This window comes from Nerophis lumbriciformis, linkage group LG07 (assembly GCF_033978685.3).
Source record: "Nerophis lumbriciformis linkage group LG07, RoL_Nlum_v2.1, whole genome shotgun sequence".
NCBI classification, from domain to species: domain Eukaryota; kingdom Metazoa; phylum Chordata; class Actinopteri; order Syngnathiformes; family Syngnathidae; genus Nerophis; species Nerophis lumbriciformis.
Window position 1 is genome coordinate 12,916,390 of NC_084554.2, and position 19,472 is coordinate 12,935,861.

The window sequence follows — 19,472 nt, forward strand, 5'->3', positions numbered from 1 at the left end:
ACACTTTTCCACTTTGTATCAGTCCATCTTAGATGAGCTCATGCCCAGCGAAGCCGACCGCGTTTCTGGGTGTTGTTGATAAACGGTTTTCGCCTTGCATAGGAGAGTTTTAACTTGCACTTACAGATGTAGCAACCAACTGTAGTTACTGACAGTGGATTTCTGAAGTGTTCCTGAGCCCTGTGGTGATATCCTTTACACACTGATGTCGCTTGTTGATGCAGTGCAGCCTGAGGGATCGAAGGTCACGGGCTGAGCTGCTTACGTGCAGTGATTTCTCCAGATTCTCTGAACCCTTTGATGATATTACGGACCGTAGATAGTGAAATCCCTAAATTCCTTGCAATAGCTGATTGAGAGAGGTTTTTCTTAAACCGTTCAACAATTTGCTCACGCATTTGTTAACAAAGTGGTGACCCTCGCCCCATCCTTGTTTGTGAATGACTGAGCATTTCATGGAATCTACTTTTATACCCAATCATGGCACCCACCTGTTGCCAATTTGCCTGTTCACCTGTGGGATGTTCCAAATAAGTGTTTGATGAGCATTCCTCAACTTTATCAGTATCTATTGCCACCTTTCCCAACTTCTTTGTCACGTGTTGCTGGCATCAAATTCTAAAGTTAATGATTATTTGCAAAAAATTTTTTTTTATCAGTTTCACCATCAAATATGTTGTCTTTGTAGCATATTCAACTGAATATGGGTTGAAAATGATTTGCAAATCATTGTATTCCGTTTATCTTTACATCTAACACAATTTCCCAACTCATATGGAAACGGGGTTTGTGTATGTATATATATATATATATATATATATATATATATATATATATATATATATAAGAAATGCTTTAATTTAAGTGAATTCTAGCTATAAATATACCCTCCCCCAGCCCCCCAATCTCCCGAATTCGGAGGTCTCAAGGTTGGCAGGTATGCGTGACGTATTTGTCTCAATAGCAGACATGCTAGTAGAATAGAATTGAACGGAACGCTTTGTCTAAAAAACATGAGCGCATGACAAAATTACAGTAATAAAATAATAAAGTTTATAAATTTAATAAATTACATTTATAAACACCCTTAATGTCTTCCATGTGGTATATCTCGCATCATTTCAATTGTGTCATTAGCTTCTTTTGGGTTTGAAAAAAAAAAAGGTTCTTGGACCAAATAGACCCTTCACATTATAGCTATGAAAGAGTTTATACTTCCAGTTTATACTGTTGGTGTTGCAACACAAGTATCATAATCCCCCTCTGATTCTTTCAAGTCTGCCAAGAAGAGCAGCAGTGAGCCGAGTCCTTACGTCCAGTTGACTGTTGGTCACAAGACACAGGAGAGCAAGGTAGGTCTCCTTTAATTATTTGTGCTTTAATGAGTGAAGGTCAACGACTTGATTGTGACGAAGCAACAGTCAGTGCGTGTCCATGCACTAAATTAGTCCGATTTCTCGAATAGTTCGGCTCTAAATAAGCCTCCTAAAGCCCATGGGAACACCTTAATCTGATCGTGTTCAGTTTTTGAAAAGTCGTACTACCACACTTGGATTATGCGATTGGAAACCAGATCTCTAGAGCAGTGATTTTCAACCACTGTGCTGCGGCACACTAGTGTGCCGTGAGATATTGTCTGGTGTGTCGTGGGAAATTATGCAACTTCACCTAATTGGTCTAGAAAAATAATTTTTTGCAAATCCATCCATTTTCTACCGCTTGTCCCTTTTTGGGTCGTGGGGGGTGCTGGAGCCTATCATCAATAATCATAATAATGTGCCGTTGTCTAGTGCCTGTGCTGTGTAGAGCTTGGCAGGCTAATCTTGTAATACTCCATATCAGTAGGTGGCAGCAGGTAGTTCATTGCTTTGTAGAAGTCGTAACGCGTCGAGGATGGTTTGTCGTGATCCCAATATGCAGAGCACAGCGGGAGACAACGTGCAGGTAAAAAGGTATGTAACGCTTAAAAAAATTAACAAAAGGCAAGTCCCGCTACGAAAAGGCACTGAAGCATAGGGATGGCTTTGTAAAACTGAACTGGCTACAAAGTCAACAAAAACAATGCTGGACGACAGCAAAAACTTACAGCGTGTGGAGCAAAGACGGCGTCCACAAAGCACATCCGTACATGACATGACAATCAACAATGTCCCCACAAAGAAGGATAGCGTACGCACAACTTAAATAGTCTTGATTGCGAAAACAAAGCAGGTGCGGGCAATAGCGCTCAAAGGAAGGCGTGAAGCTGCTACAGGAGAACACCAACAAAACAGGAAGGGTCACCAAAATAACAGCGCAAGACAGGAACTAAAGCACGACATACATGAAACAGCAACAAACTCAAAATAAGGCACGACAACCTGGTGGAGTTTCATTTTTTAACCTTTTCTGCTGGTGGTGTGCCTCCGTATTTTTTTTTTTATGAAAAGAATGTGCCTCGGCTCAAAAAAGGTTGAAAAACACTGCTCTAGAGGCCCTTTCGTATCGCGCATGCGGCAGTCTCAACGCGCGGGATACAACCCGGAAGCAGATACCATTCAATAAAAAGGTAGCAATAATTGTCATGTTTATTTGCTTCACAAATTAAAAGAAGAGACTATTTTGAAGTGCATCGATGGTAGAAGAAAATAAACTGAGATTTATTTAAGAAGGGTAGCTAAGGAAATGTAAAATGCTGGCCTAATTTGGACTCTTGAATGAAATACGAATGAGATTAAAGTTAACGAAGCAGGTATATTAAAGGTGAATAATACAGCGTACACAAACCTCTTCACGCTACATTTGTGCACTCCAAACTGTTTAGCAATAACTCTGTATTCTGCACAACTGGCAAGATAGTCCAGAACAATAGCAAACTTCATCTGGAACAGTACCAGTCGGGGCACGAACTGTGTTTTCCTTTGGATTTTAAACTCTTTCCAGCTCTAATATTCAAAATAGAGATGTCCGATAATGGCTTTTTTGACGATATTCGATATTTCGATATTGTCCAACTCTTAATTACGGATTCCGATATCTACCGATACCGACTTATACAGTCGTGGAATTAACACATTATTATGCCTAAATTTGTTGTGATGCCTCGCTGGATGCATTAAACAATGTAACAAGGTTTTCCAAAATAAGAGAACAACTTCAACTCAAGTTATGGAAAAAAATGCTAACATGGCACTGCCATATTTATTATTGAAGTCACAAAGTGCATTTTTTTTTTTTAACATGCCTCAAAACAGCAGCTTGGAATTTGGGACATGCTCTCCCTGAGATAATCCTGATACCCACTACAACTATGGGAAATACTATACTTTGACTTTCACAAAGTGCATTATTTTTTTATTTTTTTTAAACATGCCTCAAAACAACTGCTACAAAAACAATGAAGGCACACAGCTTCAGTCCAGAGTATACTAGAGTCATAAAGTAAACAATAACATAGTCCTCATTTAGTGCAAGACTGCCTGGCATACTGTATAACAGGGAATTATAAACTGGGCTCACATCCATCTTCCGCTTGTATTTATCGTGTATCTCCTTATGATTCTTGAAGAGGTGGGAGATCAAATTGCTCGTATTAAAGGAAGACGTCTTGGTATCTCCTCGCATAACCAACTTTTTGCAGTCATTGCAATTTGCCAGTTTTTTATCCGTCAAAGACACTTTAAAATAATCTCAAACCATAGACATGGTGTCGTTAGTCAGTCACCGAGCGAGCTCGCTTGTTAGCCAGGCTACAGCACGGGCAACAACACACTTTTGTTGTTGTTATGCTGCGCTCGCGGCGGTTTGATGAGGTAATCACGCGTCGCCAGTAAACCTCTCATGCAGCAGTCGTCAACTCCTGTGTTGTGTGTGGGAGAGGGGAAAGGGGAGAGGCTGCTGACTGGGAGACGCAACTGCTCTGTACTGCTCCCTTCGTCCGTATTTTACCGGGTATGTACCACTCCGTACAGCGGCGTTTTAAAAAGTCATTAATTTTACTTTTTGAAACCTATACCGATAATTTCTTATATTACATTTTAAAGGGGAACATTATCACAATTTCAGAAGGGTTAAAACCATTAAAAATCAGTTCCCAGTGGCTTATTTTATTTTTCGAAGTCTTTTTCAAAATTTTACCCATCACGCAATATCCCTAAAAAAGCTTCAAAGTGCCTGATTTTAACCATCGTTATATACACCCGTCCATTTTCCTGTGACGTCACATAGTGATGCCAATACAAACAAACATGGCGGATAGATTAGCAAGGTATAGCGACATTAGCTCGGATTCAGACTCGGATTTCAGCGGCTTTTAAGCGATTCAACAGATTACGCATGTATTGAAACGGATGGTTGTAGTGTGGAGGCAGGTAGCGAAAACGAAATTGAAGAAGAAACTGAAGCTATTGAGCCATATCGGTTTGAACCGCATGCAAGCGAAACCGACGAAAACGACACGACAGCCAGCGACACGGGAGAAAGCGAGGACGAATTCGGCGATCGCTTTCCAACCAACGATTGGTATGTGTTTGTTTGGCATTAAAGGAAACTAACAACTATGAACTAGGTTTACAGCATATGAAATACATTTGACAACAACATGCACTTTGAGAGTGCAGACAGCCCAGTTTTCATCAATTAATATATTCTGTAGACATACCCTCATCCGCTCTCTTTTCCTGAAAGCTGATCTGTCCAGTTTTGGAGTTGATGTCAGCAGGCCAGGGAAGCTAGGGTCCATCTCTGTCGTAGCATAGCTTTCGTCGGTAAAGTGTGCGGAACAAACGTCCAATTTCCTGCCACTTTGGCATCTTTGGGCCACTGGTGCAACTTGAATCCGTCCCTGTTCATGTTGTTACACCCTCCGACAACACACCGACGAGGCACGATGTCTCCAAGGTACGGAAAACAGTCGAAAAAACGGAAAATAACAGAGCTGATTTGACTCGGTGTTTGAGAAAATGGCGGATTGCTTCCCGATGTGACGTCACGTTGTGACGTCATCGCTCCGAGAGCGAATAATAGAAAGGCGTTTAATTCGCCAAAATTCACCCATTTAGAGTTTGGAAATCGGTTAAAAAAAAAAAATGGTCTTTTTTCTGCAACACCAAGGTATATATTGACGCTTACATAGGTCTGGTGATAATGTTCCCCTTTAAGCATTTATCGGCTGATAATATCGGCTGGCCGATATTATCAGACATCTCTAATTCAAACGTTTTTTTTCCATTATTTTCGTCCGAAAATCCCTATCTGCCCCGATACATTCTTGGTAGTAGCGTCATGTTCGTAGCGCAATCTAAGATCATTTCTTGATGCTGTCTGCTATTTAACATCAACATAGCCATTAGAGACGTAGTATTTGTAATCTGTGCCAATATTACAGCGGACATCACTTAAAACAAGTTGAAAGATTCGCAGATTACTTTGTGACGTCATAGGTCAACCGGAAAAGGAATTAATACAACCGCGCTAAAAGGAAATAGCACCCCCCAGTGTACGGAAGGCACATGGCGTATGACCAATAGAGAAAGTGCATGGACACTTGGACTTCACACATAGGTCTGAAAATGAAAATCTTTGATTAATTTGGTGCATGGAGACTTAGTGAATGTTCCATCAGCGAGTCTTTTAACCAACCACTTCCTATCTGCTCTTAAAGATCCGCTACAAGACCAAAGAGCCCTTGTGGGAGGATTCTTTCTCCTTCCTCGTTCACAATCCCAGGAGGCAGGAGCTCGAGGTGGAGGTAAGACCTGCCGCTTTTCTCCTTTTCCTTGGCAGCGCGATTGCTCACTGTGCTCGGTGTGCAGGTGAAAGACGACAAGGCCAAATGCACTTTGGGGACTCTGAGCGTGCCCTTGAGTGGTCTCCTCGCTGAGGACGACATGACGCTGACACAGTGCTTCCCGCTGAGGAACTCCGGCCCCAGCTCCAGCATCAAACTGAAAATGGCCCTGAGGGTACGGTAGCGAAAGAAAAACATGACAATGATGTTCCCATTGATCGGATTGCTGCACTTTCACTTTGGCATTTCAGTACCAGATTCACCTTTTCATATCGAATCCCTTTGTGAAAGTTGCTGTTAGAACGCATCACTTGGCATCGATCCACGACCTCACGTCTCCTCTCAGATCCTGTCACTGGAGAAGCAGGTCTCCTCTGACCAGCCCTCCCTGGTCAAGGTCCGGAAGTCCAGTCTCCCCCATGCGTCCGCCGCGGCTTCCCCGAGAGTGTCCACCTCCGACTCGCCGCCGCCCACGCACGCCTCCTCCCTCACGCTGCACCACAGGGATGGCGAGCCGTACGCAGCCAGCCCCCTGCGCTCCACCTCCAGCCTGACCGTGGGCATGTCTGCGTCCCAGAAGCACCTGGCTCACAGGGAGTCCACGCCCAGTCTGGCCTCAGACATCTCGCTGCCCTTCGCCTCTTTGGAGCTCCAACAGCGAATGCAGCTGATCCACAAGTAAGTAGCAGTCCTGGCAGTACCTCGGTTTTAGCACACCCCGCTTTTTTATGATTTTTTGGTAAAAGTTTTCCCCGGTCGTCTGTTATAGCAGTGTTTTTCAACCTTTTTTGAGCCAAGGCACCTTTTTTTCATTGAAAAAATGTGGAGGCACACCACCAGTAGAAAACATTAAAAAATGAAACTCAGCAGCTGATATTGACAATAAAAAGTTGTTCTCGCTGATAAGAATTCAAACCATAACCAACCATGTATGACTATAGCTCTTGTCTCAAAGTACTGTCACATCACGCCGTGACTTATTTGGAGTTTTTTGGTGTCTTCCTATGTGTAGTGTTTTAGTTCTTGTCTTGCGCTCCTATTTGGGCTTTTCCTGTTTTGTTGGTATTTTTCATGTCTTCCTTGAGCACTAATCCCTGCACCTGTTTTGTTTTAGCAATCAAGGCTATTTAGGTTGTCGCTATCCTTTGCGGGGACATTGTTGATTGTCGTGTCATGTTCGGATGTACTTTGTGGACGCTGTCTGCTCCACACGCTGTAAGTCTTTGCTGTCGTCCAGCATTCTGTTTTTGTTAACTTTGCAACCAGTTCAGTTTTAGTTCCGTTTTGCATAGCCTTCCCTAAGCTTCAATGCCTTTTCTTAGCGGCACTCGCCTTTTGTTTGTCTTAGCGCTTCGAATTATGTTATGGCCAAAAATAAAGCAAACATTTATCTCAAAGGACAAAAAGGTCAGAGGGTTAAGTATTATTAGTCCAGTACTTTCAAGCATATAACTGGTTATATGAACTTTTAATTAAAAAAATCTAAAGTACTGTACTATATTGCACAGCAGTTGCAGTACCGTATTTTTCGAACTATAAGTCGCAGTTTTTTTCATAGTTTGGCCGGGGGTGCGACTTATACTCAGGAGCGACTTATGTGTGAAATTATTAACACATTACCGTAAAATATCAAATAATATTATTTAGCTCATTCACGTAAGAGACTAGACGTATAAGATTTCATGGGATTTAGCGATTAGGAGTGACAGATTGTTTGGTAAACGTATAGCATGTTCTATATGTTATAGTTATTTGAATGACTCTTACCATAATATGTTACGTTAACATACCAGGCACGTTCTCAGTTGGTTATTTATGCCTCATATAACGTACACTTATTCAGCCTGTTGTTCACTATTCTTGATTTATTTTAAATTGCCTTTCAAATGTCTATTCTTGGTGTTGGGTTTTATCAAATAAATTTCCCCCAAAAATGTGACTTATACTCCAGTGCGACTTATATATGTTTTTTCCCTTCTTTATTATGCATTTTCAGCCGGTGCGACTTATACTCCGGGGCGACTTATACTCCGAAAAATACGGTATTTTGACATGAACTATGTGTGTAAAAGCCAACATTACTGTATACACTAGTACCTTTGTGTCAAAGTCAAGTTATCTATGGCCCCCGGGATGATATTTGATCATTATCAGAACCGGCTGGCAGGTCACATCCGCCTGCTGCTGTTTTGCACGTGCCAATACTCCATCAGTGTTGGCGCTAGGATTTTCAAAATGTTTTCGTCATGGCGAGCAATAAACCTTTTTTCCAAAACACAATACAGAATGTGAGATACAACAGGATAATGCATACATTCATCATTTGTTTTCAAAACTGTTACAAAAAAGTGGGACCCCATTTTTATGACTTGATGGGGTCCCACAGTAACTTTTTGGGATCCCACTTTTTTGTAACCGTTTTGAAAACAAATGATAAATGTATGCATTATTCTGTTGTATCTCACATTCTATATTGTGTTTTGGAAAAAGGTTGTCATAAACGTTACTTAATTCATTCAAAAAAATAATTTAAAAAAACAACACAGTATTATGCATATGTATATGTATTCAGTTACAAACATTCATTTACTTTCTTCTTTACTTCATGCATCTAAACTTGACCGCTGCCGGTACTTTTTTTCTATATTTTTATTGTAATATTTTCAGAATGTATTTGGTCTATTTGTGGCCAAAGTATTCAAAGAAAACAATCTGAAGTTGTCTTTATTTTTTAGTTTTAATGCCATGATTTGCATAGTCCGGCCTGCGTGTGCACAGATTTTCCTCCATGCGGCCCCTGAGCTAAAATGAGTTTGACACCCCTGCACTAGTATATGTTACTCATGCCTAATATATGTACTACAGTACATTACACAGTTTTGCTTTGCCACATGGCGCTTAAAAGTTTGCAGCTTCAGTCTATTGCACATTTTTTTAGGTTTTTGTTGCTTTGTTTTTTAAGCATATTAAATGTATTTTGGGCTTAAAATTTGAAGTATAAAAATGGCCAAATAAACCCAACATATCAATACTACAGTTAGTGAAGTGAAGTGAATTGTATTTATATAACGCTTTTCTCTAGTGACTCAAAGCGTTTTACATACTGAAACCCAATATCTAAGTTACATTTTTAAACCAGTGTGGGTGGCACTGGGAGCAGGTGGGTAAAGTGTCTTGCCCAAGGACACAACGGCATTGACTAGGTTGGCAGAAGCGGGTATCGAACCTGGAACCCTCAAGTTGCTGGCACGGCCACTCTACCAACCGAGCTATACCGTTAGAGATGTAACGGTAAATGGTATAATGATAAACCGTGGTAAAATTCAGACGGTTAGTAATGCCATTTACATTTTTAGTCATCGAAAAAACATTGTTTGTTAATGCATTTTAGGCAACACTGCTTACTTCCTGGAGACGAAGTCGTCTCATGCGCAACAGCGCCGTTTTGCTCGACAAAACTTGGTGGAAAGCAACTATGCGGCCTTTGCTCCGGGAGATTTTCTCTTTGATTAAACGGAGCCGAGCGCTTCGTTTCACTTTATTTCCCTGGCTTCGCTTCCGTAGCGTAGAATGTTAGATGGCGAGTGAGACAACATTGCAGACAGAGGCACTGGTGCCACACTTAACGTATGCAGCGGAGGACAAAAATATTTGAAGTTTCAAGAGAATATTAAAAAAGACTTTTAGTTGTGTGTTTCAAGTGACAATGTAAAACAATAATGTTCACTTTATTGTCTTTCAACAACGATAATAACACGTTAATTATAATTTTGTTGCCCACACAAAGCAGTAGGAAATGACACCACTGAAGTAAACCAGTTAAACTTGTCAAAATATGCTTCCTTGTCTGATAAAGGGGACAGTTGTTTTGCAAACCCAGTCAAAGGTGCCAGTTGTAATTGCTCTTCATTTTTAGCGAATAATGGAGTCGATCTATAAAGGTAAAAGAATTCAAAGCATTGTTTGGTCTTGGTAGAGTTCCTCTCTAGCTGATAATGATCTGACGCCTCAGAAAGTGACTGACTGAGTGTCATGTGCTTACAGTGGCTCCGCCCCCAGTCAGTTCCCCCTGGGCGAGGTCCAGCTGACGGTTCGACACAGCTCCCAGAGGAACAAACTCATCGTGGTGGCCCACGCCTGCCGGTGAGCTCCGTAAGCTGCATCACATGGTTTGAACCTGTCATCCACCAATGTGTTTAGGATCTAATGTGGAAAAAAACAATCTTATATGACAATATTTCTCGGACAGATTTGCCTTAATCGCCCCTGGAGGGTCCCAACGGTATTGTCAGCCAGCCTGGCCATCCAACAATATTGCAATTTGTCCCTTTCGGCTGACACCATTTTCTACCTTCCACCTTGTGACATTTGAAGGTACACAAATAGCTGCAAACATGTGACCAAACACTTTTGTCCGCAGTAACTTGATCGCCTTCACCAAAGACGCCTCTGATCCCTTCATCCGCCTCTATCTGCTGCCTGACAAGAGCCGCTCAGGCAGGAGGAAGACCAGCACCATGAAGAGGACCCTCAACCCTGTTTATGATCATACGTGAGTCATTCTACTAGAACAGGCGTTATCAACGCGCAGCCCGCGGGCCACATTCGGCCCACCAAGGCTTTTCATTTGGCCCGCCGAACATCACAGAAATAGGCTTGATGAAACCATTAAAACTATGGTTGATCATTATGCAGTACTCGTGCCACCCTGCAGGGGGCAACAGCGAAGCCTATGTGTCACAGTGAAGCAGCAGTGGGGTGAGTAGAAGAAGACTACTCATTCAAACTTGGAAAAAAATCTACATAAATTAAAAAAAATCAGACTTTATAACAACGACTGGACAACAAAGTACCGTATTTTTCGGAGTATAAGTCGCTCCGGAGTATAAGTCGCACCAGCCGAAAATGCATAATAAAAAAGGAAAAAAACATATATAAGTCGCACTGGAGTATAAGTCGCATTTTTGGGGGAAATGTATTTGATAAAAGCCAACACCAAGAATAGACATTTGAAAGGCAATTTAAATTAAATAAAGAATAGTGAACAACAGGCTGAATAAGTGTACGTTATATGAGGCATAAATAACCAACTGAGAAGGTGCCTGGTATGTTAACGTAACATATTATGGTAAGAGTCATTCAAATAATTATAACATATAGAACATGCTATACGTTTACCAAACAATCTGTCACTCCTAATCGCTAAATCCCATGAAATCTTATACGTCTAGTCTCTTACGTGAATGAGCTAAATAATATTATTTGATATTTTACGGTAATGTGTTAATAATTTCACACATAAGTCGCTCCTGAGTATAAGTCGCACCCCCGGCCAAACTATGAAAAAAACTGCGACTTATAGTCCGAAAAATACGGTAGATATAATTTAAACAAAGTTATTTAGTTTGTTCTGTATTGAAATTGCTAACTTTGTGATGTCTTTTGTATTCGTGGTCGTGTTGTTTTTTTGTCTGAGAATAACAATCAAACCTCGTTTAATACATGTAGTGCTAAATTTGACCAGTAGAGGGCGACAACACTAATAGTGATAAGGCACATACAATGTTTGGTGTGTGAATGTTGTGTAATTTCTATATGTGTAAACACGTTTATTGTGTGAATATATTAACACTAAACCTATTTATTTATGTAAAATACACTATTGACAATATGTAAAATACACAATGGACATTATTTATGTAAAATGCACAATGGAAGTTATACTTTTGTTATGTTTATTTTATGTGTATATTATATTAGTCTTACAAACCAAAATGAAGGAAGAAGTGTAGAGAAATAAAACTGAGAATGGAAAACAATTTAAAAGAAGGAAAATCAATCCTCAACACAGCTTCTGGAGCTTCTTTTTCTTCGTGCTGTTAACTATCTGCACACCCTGGAAACGAGTAGCGAGGGCAGAATAATGAAATTTTTGACAGTGCAGTGTGAAAGCCGATGTGTTTACTTTGCAATTAAGTAAACACAGTCTCAAAGAAATATAACCAGCGGAGGAACTTTCTGACGAAACATCCAAATTTCGATGTCCGGGCCCTGAGCCCTTGGGGTCTTGAAACTGCGGCCCTCTTCATTATGTAGTTGAATAGCCCTGTACTAGATGCATGCGGTATAGCTCGGTTGGTAGAGTGGCCATGCCAGCAACTTGAGGGTTGCAGGTTCGATTCCCGCTTGCGCCATTCTAGTCACTGCCGTTGTCTCCTTGGGCAAGACACTTTACCCGCCCGCTTCCAGTGCCACTCTCACTGGTTTAAATGTAACTTAGATATTGGGTTTCACTATGTAAAAGCGCTTTGAGTCACTAGAGAAAAGCGCTATATAAATATAATTCACTTAACATGCAGGATATATACAGTGGGTATTTCGGTTTTTGGTAATAATCCTTTCCAAGAAGTGAGACGAAAACCGAATCCTTTAAAAACCAAAGCAATTTTTTTCCATTAGAAATTATTAAAATCTCATTTAAATGGTCCGGACCCCCAAAACTGTTAACATAAAGTACATTTTATGGAAATTATTTAAATTTTTTTAGTCTTTGTGAATTCAATAGCGTTTCTCACCTTCTTTATCAAAGTGCTGGCCCACACTATGTTCTCTGGCCCCCATGGTGGCCTTTTTTGCAGTCGTATTTGCTGCGTGCAATGTTTGGCCGTAGGATAACCGAGTTGGTGTTGAAATTTATCAAAAACCGAATCCTATGAAAAGTGTGGCGTACAAAAAACAAGGTACATCTGATACCGCTACTGCAAGGGTGTATATCAGCAATTATTGATACCATTTTGATATCAATACAAAAAATTTTTTTTTTACTGTGATATTGGCATAGTTGCAGGCATGCACTTTGCTTCATATAAACACTTAAACACACACAATATTTTGCTCCCCTAAAGGATGATTGCCCACAACCTGACTCAAGTTATGCAATACTGCTGCACTTTTTTTTACATTTTACACACAAATAACTTTCAATATAATTTTTATTTTTTTATTTTATTTCATTATTATTTAATTTTTACTAGGGATGTCCGATAATATTAGACTGACGATATTATCGGCCGATAAATGCTTTAAAATGTAATATCGTAAATTATCGGTATCAGTTTCAAAATTATCGGTATCGGTTTCAAAAAGTAAAATTTATGACTTTTTAAAACGCCGCTGTGTACGCGGACGTAGGGAGAAGTACAGAGCGCCAATAAACCTTAAAGGCACTGCCTTTGCATGCCGGCCCAATCACATAATATCTACGGCTTTTCACACACACAAGTGAATGCAATTCATACTTGGTCAACAGCCATACAGGTCACACTGAGGGTGGCCGTATAAACAACTTTAACACTGTTACAAATATGCGCCACACTGTGAACCCACACCAAACAAGAGTGACAAACACATTTCGGGAGAACACCTGCACCGTAACACAACATAAACACAACAGAATAAATACCCAGAACCCCTTGCAGCACTAACTTTTCCGGGACGCTACTACGTAATAGTAAAACCGTTGCATCCCTATTACTAACAAAGTTAGACGTCATGGCTTTGCTTATGTACAGTACAGGCCAAAAGTTTGGACACATCTTCTCATTCAATGTGTTTTCTTTATTTTCATGACTATATACATTGTAGATTGTCACAGAAGGCATCAAAACTATGAATGAACACATGTGGAGTTATGTACTTAACAAAAAAAAGGTGAAATAACTGAAGACATGTTTTATATTGCTCTGATTACTGTTTTGCACACTCTTGGTATTCTCTCGATGAGCTTCAAGAGGTAGTCACCTGAAATGGTTTTCACTTCACAGGTGTGCTTGAGGCTCACAGAGAGAATGCCAAGAGTTTGCAAAGCAGTAATCAGAGCAAAGGGTGGCTGTTTTGAAGAAACTATAATATAAAAAACATGTTTTCAGATAATTCACATTTTTTGTTAAGTACATAACTCCACGTGTGTTCATTCTTAGTTTTGATGCCTTCAGTGACAATCTACAATGTAAATAGTCATGAAAATAAAGAAAACGCATTGAATGAGGGGAAGGTGTGTCCAAACTTTTGGCCTGTACTGTATATGTTTTTTTTAAATTATGTTGATTGTATTTTGCAATGGAAATTAATTGTTGCACAAGTTCTTTCCCGCTTATTTGTTTTAGTCCAAAACATGCATTTAGTTAAATTCTGTTTTGAGTCAAATAGTATAAAAATTGTTCCACACAACTATAACAAGTGTGAAATAATGTTGTAATTAAGGAGGGGGACTTAGAGACCCAATTTAGTCAAGACATTCTCCCGCAGCTCTGTCACCCCTCTATGACATCATCACTCGTTTAGACGTCTTTGACTAACACATCCATCCATCCATTTTCTACCGCTTGTCCCTTTTGGGGTCACGGCGGGTGCTGGAGCCTATCTCAGCTGCATTCGGGCGGAAGGCGGGGGTACACCCTGGACAAGTCGCCACCTCATCACAGGGCCAACACAGATAGACAGACAACATTCACACTCACATTCACACACTAGGGACCATTTAGTGTTGCCAATCAACACAGTTGACCGCAAAATGAGCCACCGTGGGGCCATAGAGAGTTGCAAGTGCCAGCACGTTGATGAAAGTGACGTCCATGTGGCTCTTACCTCCCCTCCTCCCACTCCACTCATGGAAATGTATCCATTTAGTTGCCATTCATATGAATTTTGCATTATTTTTTTGCATATAAAACTGTAATTATTCCCTATATAGTGTATGTTGGTGTCTGAAGCAAATTAATTAGATTTACAAGATTTCTTATGGGAAAATTACTTTGTTTATTCCTTATGATTCGGATTTTATTGGACATTTTGAAACAGAACAAAGGTACCATTGTATAATTGCAGTAAAGTAGAAACCCTAAAACTTCAACACTAACACACACGCCTCGCCCTCTTATGTCTGCTACTGCTTTTCATAGATAATAATGGAGGCACTCACTTGTTGAAAGATGTCAAAGACTGGTGTGTGTTCTGATTGTTTGTGTGCGTGGGTGTATGCTTTCAGGTTTGAGTTCTGTGTGTCTACTGTGGAGCTCCACAGAAGAACTCTGGATGTAGCAGTGAAGAACGGAGGGAACATATTGTCCAAACACAAAGGCCTTCTTGGAAAAGTAAGACTTGTGTTTTTTTTTTGTTTTTTTTGTCACATATTCTTGATATAGATAGATCACGGGTCGGCAACCTTTACCAGTCAAAGAGCCATTTTGACCAGTTTCACAAATTATAGAAAACAATGGGAGCCGCAAACATTTTTGAAATTTTAAATGAAATAACACTGCATACAAAGTTTTTTTTTTGCTTTGTGCTATGTATAAACCAGGGGTCTCAGACACGCTGCCCACACCTTTTTATGGAATTTTTAAGCTGGTGCGGCACGCGGATTTTAAATGAATAGGGCTTGTCAGCGTCATGCGTGCCGTGATGGTACAGCATATAGCGCCCACTACAACCAGCGTGCCTGATCAGCCACACGTTGAATGGGGCTTCCGCTTGCTCACGTACGTGACAGCAAGGCATACTTGCTCAACAACCACACAGGTTACACTGACGGTGGCGGTATAAAAAAAACTTTAACACTCTTACTAATAATGCGCCACACTGTGAACCCACACCAAACAAGAATGACAAACACATTTCGGGAGAACATCTGCACCGTAACACAACATAAACACAACAGGACAAATACCCAGAATCCCATGCAGCCCTAACTCTTCCGGGATACATTATACACCTCCGCTACCAAACCCCGCCCACCTCAACCGACGCACAGAGAGGGGGGGGGGGTTGATGTGTGAGGGAGCAGGCTTGGGGTGGGGGCGGGGTTTGGTGGTAGCAGGGGTGTATAATGTAGCCCGGAAGAGTCAGGGCTGCATGGGATTCTGGGTGTTTGTTCTGTTGTGTTTATGTTGTGTTAAGGTGGAGATGTTCTCCCGAAATGTGTTTGTCATTCTTGTTTGGTTTTGGTTCAAAGTGTGGCGCATTATTAGTAAGAGTGTTAAAGTTGTTTTATATGGTCACCGTCAGTGTAACCTGTGTGGTTGTTGACCAAGTATGCCTTGCTGTCACGTACGTGTGCAAGCAGAAGATGTATATTATATAACAAATGTTGGGCTGGCATGCTGTTAATACAGATTGTAGAGAGTGCCAAATGTTGTACCATCATGGCACGCCCTTATTATAGGTGTAAGGGTGAAAATCGGTGAATATTAATCCCGGGAGTTTTCTGCGAGAGGCACTGACATCCGGAAGTCTCACGGGAAAATTGGGGGGTTCAGCAAGTAAGCTGCTGAGCCGCATCAGAGTGATCAAAGAGCCGCATGCGGCTCCGGAGCCGCGGGTTGCCGACCCCTGAGATAGATAGATAGATAGATAGTACTTTATTGATTCCTTCAGGAGAGTTCCCTCAGGAAAATTAAAATTCCAGCAGCAGTGTACAGAATTGAGATCGAATTTAAAAAGTAAAAAGTAAATAATGGGGGTATAAATGGAAACAAAATAAAAAAATATTACAATAGAATAAAAATACAAAGCAACAATGAGAATACAAATATAACAGTAAAATAAGAATATAACAAGAGAAACTAGACAGTAGTGACCATGTTATGAAAAAGTATTGCACTGTTATTGTTTTGCGTCCCCTGTCATCCTAGTACCCCCCCTCCCCCCCAGAGAGGAGATGTACAGTCTAATGGCGTGTGGGACAAAGGAGTTTTTGAGTCTATTAGTCCTGCACTTGGGATGAAGCAGTCTAGCACTGAACAGGCTCCTCTGGCTACTGATAACAGTATGCAGAGGGTGACTGACATCATCCAGGATGCTCACTAGTTTTTCCACAGTCCTCTCCTCTGCCACCATCACCAGTGAGTCCAGTTTTATTCCGATCGTAGAACCGGCCCGCTTGATCAGTTTCTCCAGTCTGGAGCTGTCCTTAGATGTACTGCCCCCCCAGCACACTACGATGTAGTACAGAACACTGGCAACCACAGACTGGTAGTACATCCACATGAGTTTTTTACAGACGTTTTTACAGATATGTCCTGATGTTCACTTTCAGGTGTTGGTGGATTTATGTGGGGACGATATAGCAAAAGGATGGACACAATGGTAAGGTTGGGTTTATGCTTGACTACCAAACATAGCATTTACATATTCTTGATATGCTTTGTTGTGTCTTGCAGGTATGAGCTGAGTGAAGACGGCTTGTCGAGTAAAGGAAGTGTCCAAGGCACTGTTACATAATGTGCTTTTAATACTTTAATTTATGTACATTTGTCATATAGTTTACAGGACTCCTTTCAGCACGTGTTCCTATTATGAAGGCTGTAACATAATTGTCATGAAAAGAGGCACTTGTGTGTTTCTATTGTTGTTATGTGTGTGTTACGTGTGTGTTGCAACTTGCACGGCGTTGTAAATGAGTCAAAGTTGTTCTTGGTGTCCGTCTAACATTTCAAACTCTTACAGTACCAAAGGAACACAGTCCGACCCACAAGTTGGCCATGTAGCAGATAACCATCTTTCTGGTTTGTTTCCTGCAGGGTTTTTTTTTTTTTTTTTTTACTCTTATTTATTTTTGCTTGATTTCAGACGGGGAACACACTTACATGCAAAGACAAAAACACAAACGCTCTGTGAATTTTTCTGCTGGACTTTGTGCAATATTTGTCGTTTTGGACATGCATGGTCTCACATATGGGAAGACCTGTTGGCCCTCTGTGGGGCTGCAAATGAGTGCTGTATATAAAAAAAAAAAGGAACAATTTCAATAGATACTTGAAATTGGATATGATGTGAGGCAAAAAAAACAATACGGACAACTGTTTGTTTTTTAATATGCAGGGCTGCCAGCAGTTATAACTGTTTGTCTTTATTGAAGCTTTTAAAAAAATTGTTATCTATCCTGTGCCTTAAAAACATCACCAAGTAATTTTGCCTTCTTAAACTTGTTGATTTTGAATGATACGTGGCTTTTATTGAATAAATTGTGTCTTTTGAGAACGTGGTGTGGTTTATATTTCCATGGTTGGTCATCAAAGTAAAGAGTGGATACAATGCAGTTCTTTAGCGTTGCAAAAATGTCAACCATACCAAGGAATATGTCTCCATCAAGCGGCAGTAAAGGAGTACTGCACGTTACGTCACATTTGACGCAGTACGTCATGACGTAGGCGAGCGCGTCCGTACAAATTTTGCGCGGGTTCGCTGTGGGCATGGACTGCTGTCAACGGTCGCCGAAGAGATCATCAAATTACTAGCAAATAAGGTAACAAACTACAGTTATCTTTACTTGTGGTCCTCTATGGTGACCAGAAGACACCTTTTCGGGTGGATATAGTTAGTTCAAGAAGAGTTAGCGTTAGGAAATGAACATCAACGGCGCACCGACCGCCATGTTTGTTTTCATCTTTTTACCACAGTAAGGTTTGGCTCTTGTCTACAAGTGAAAACGCGTTTTCTGGTTCTTCTTACCACTTTTATAGAACGTTGTGCAGCTGACTTTAAAGCCGCCAGATGTCAAAGCTTGGTGCGTTTGTTGAATCCGCCACAAAAGACAATGTGGAGGACTTCCTTCAATTCATCAAACGTCACGTAAGTGCCAAGGAAAACACTTTTCTAACTTGTTCTAACAACTAGTTAACTTGTTGCTAACGGCTACAATTCCTCCCTATCATATGTGAGACTCATTTGGGGATTCGTTACTTCATATTACACTTTTCAAATATCAGAAATCCTGTTATTTTAGCAATGTTGCCAACTCTTCAGTAAGGAAAGTAGTCATTGGCTGTCCAAAAAGTCGATAGATGACGTCATTGTCTCACTTGCATGATTTAATGTTTTTCAACCACTGTGCCGCGGCACACTAGACTGCCGTGAGATACAGTCTGGTGTGCCGTGAGAGATTTCATCTATTTGGGTTAAAAATATTTTTTGCAAACCAGTAATTATAGTCTGCAAATTATGCGTTGTTGTTGAGCAGGGGTCCCCAAACTACGGCCCGCGGGCCGGATCAGGCCCGCCAGTGTCCAAAATCAGGCCCGCGGGAAGTCCCAAGTATAAAAAAAATAAATATTTTTTTCTGTCTTTTCTTATCCACTTTGTACCGCTTGCTACTCGCGGTGTCTCCTCGCCGCTCAGGCAAATCATAGTGTCTAAAAATGCATTTTCTCATCGATAACGTGACATCACCGCACGCGTGGAAAGTGCGCTATATATATCTTATATATATACAGGTAAAAGCCAGTAAATTAGAATATTTTGAAAAACTTGATTTATTTCAGTAATTGCATTCAAAAGGTGTAACTTGTACATTATATTTATTCATTGCACACAGACTGATGCATTCAAATGTTTATTTCATTTAATTTTGATGATTTGAAGTGCCAACAAATGAAAATCCAAAATTCCGTGTGTCACAAAATTAGAATATTACTTAAGGCTAATACAAAAAAGGGATTTTTAGAAATGTTGGCCAACTGAAAAGTATGAAAATGAAAAATATGAGCATGTACAATACTCAATACTTGGTTGGAGCTCCTTTTGCCTCAATTACTGCGTTAATGCGGCGTGGCATGGAGTCGATGAGTTTCTGGCACTGCTCAGGTGTTATGAGAGCCCAGGTTGCTCTGATAGTGGCCTTCAACTCTTCTGCGTTTTTGGGTCTGGC

The 19,472-nt window shown here is 40.7% G+C and overlaps 2 protein-coding genes across 6 annotated transcripts in view; both read left to right on the forward strand.

The window, feature by feature from the left end:
* Positions 1-17,785, forward strand: part of esyt2b (extended synaptotagmin-like protein 2b) — a 93,933-nt gene extending 76,148 nt beyond the window's left edge. For all 4 annotated transcript variants that reach the window (XM_061965799.1, XM_061965800.1, XM_061965801.1 and 1 more), the window contains 9 exons: positions 1,278-1,352; positions 5,642-5,728; positions 5,793-5,942; positions 6,114-6,445; positions 9,812-9,910; positions 10,188-10,319; positions 14,814-14,919; positions 16,863-16,912; positions 16,987-17,785. In XM_061965799.1, the coding sequence (XP_061821783.1) occupies positions 1,278-1,352; positions 5,642-5,728; positions 5,793-5,942; positions 6,114-6,445; positions 9,812-9,910; positions 10,188-10,319; positions 14,814-14,919; positions 16,863-16,912; positions 16,987-17,047 (1,092 nt within the window). In that variant the 3' untranslated portion in view covers positions 17,048-17,785. The remainder of the gene's footprint in view (positions 1-1,277; positions 1,353-5,641; positions 5,729-5,792; positions 5,943-6,113; positions 6,446-9,811; positions 9,911-10,187; positions 10,320-14,813; positions 14,920-16,862; positions 16,913-16,986) is intronic.
* Positions 17,786-17,991: 206 nt separating this feature from the next.
* The window catches only part of ncapg2 (non-SMC condensin II complex, subunit G2), a 47,932-nt gene continuing 46,451 nt past the window's right edge, over positions 17,992-19,472 (forward strand). The window contains exons 1-2 of one of the 2 annotated variants that reach the window (XM_061964781.1): positions 17,992-18,071; positions 18,289-18,397. In XM_061964781.1, the coding sequence (XP_061820765.1) occupies positions 18,320-18,397 (78 nt within the window). In that variant the 5' untranslated portion in view covers positions 17,992-18,071; positions 18,289-18,319. The other variant, XM_061964782.2, reaches the window with a different exon arrangement.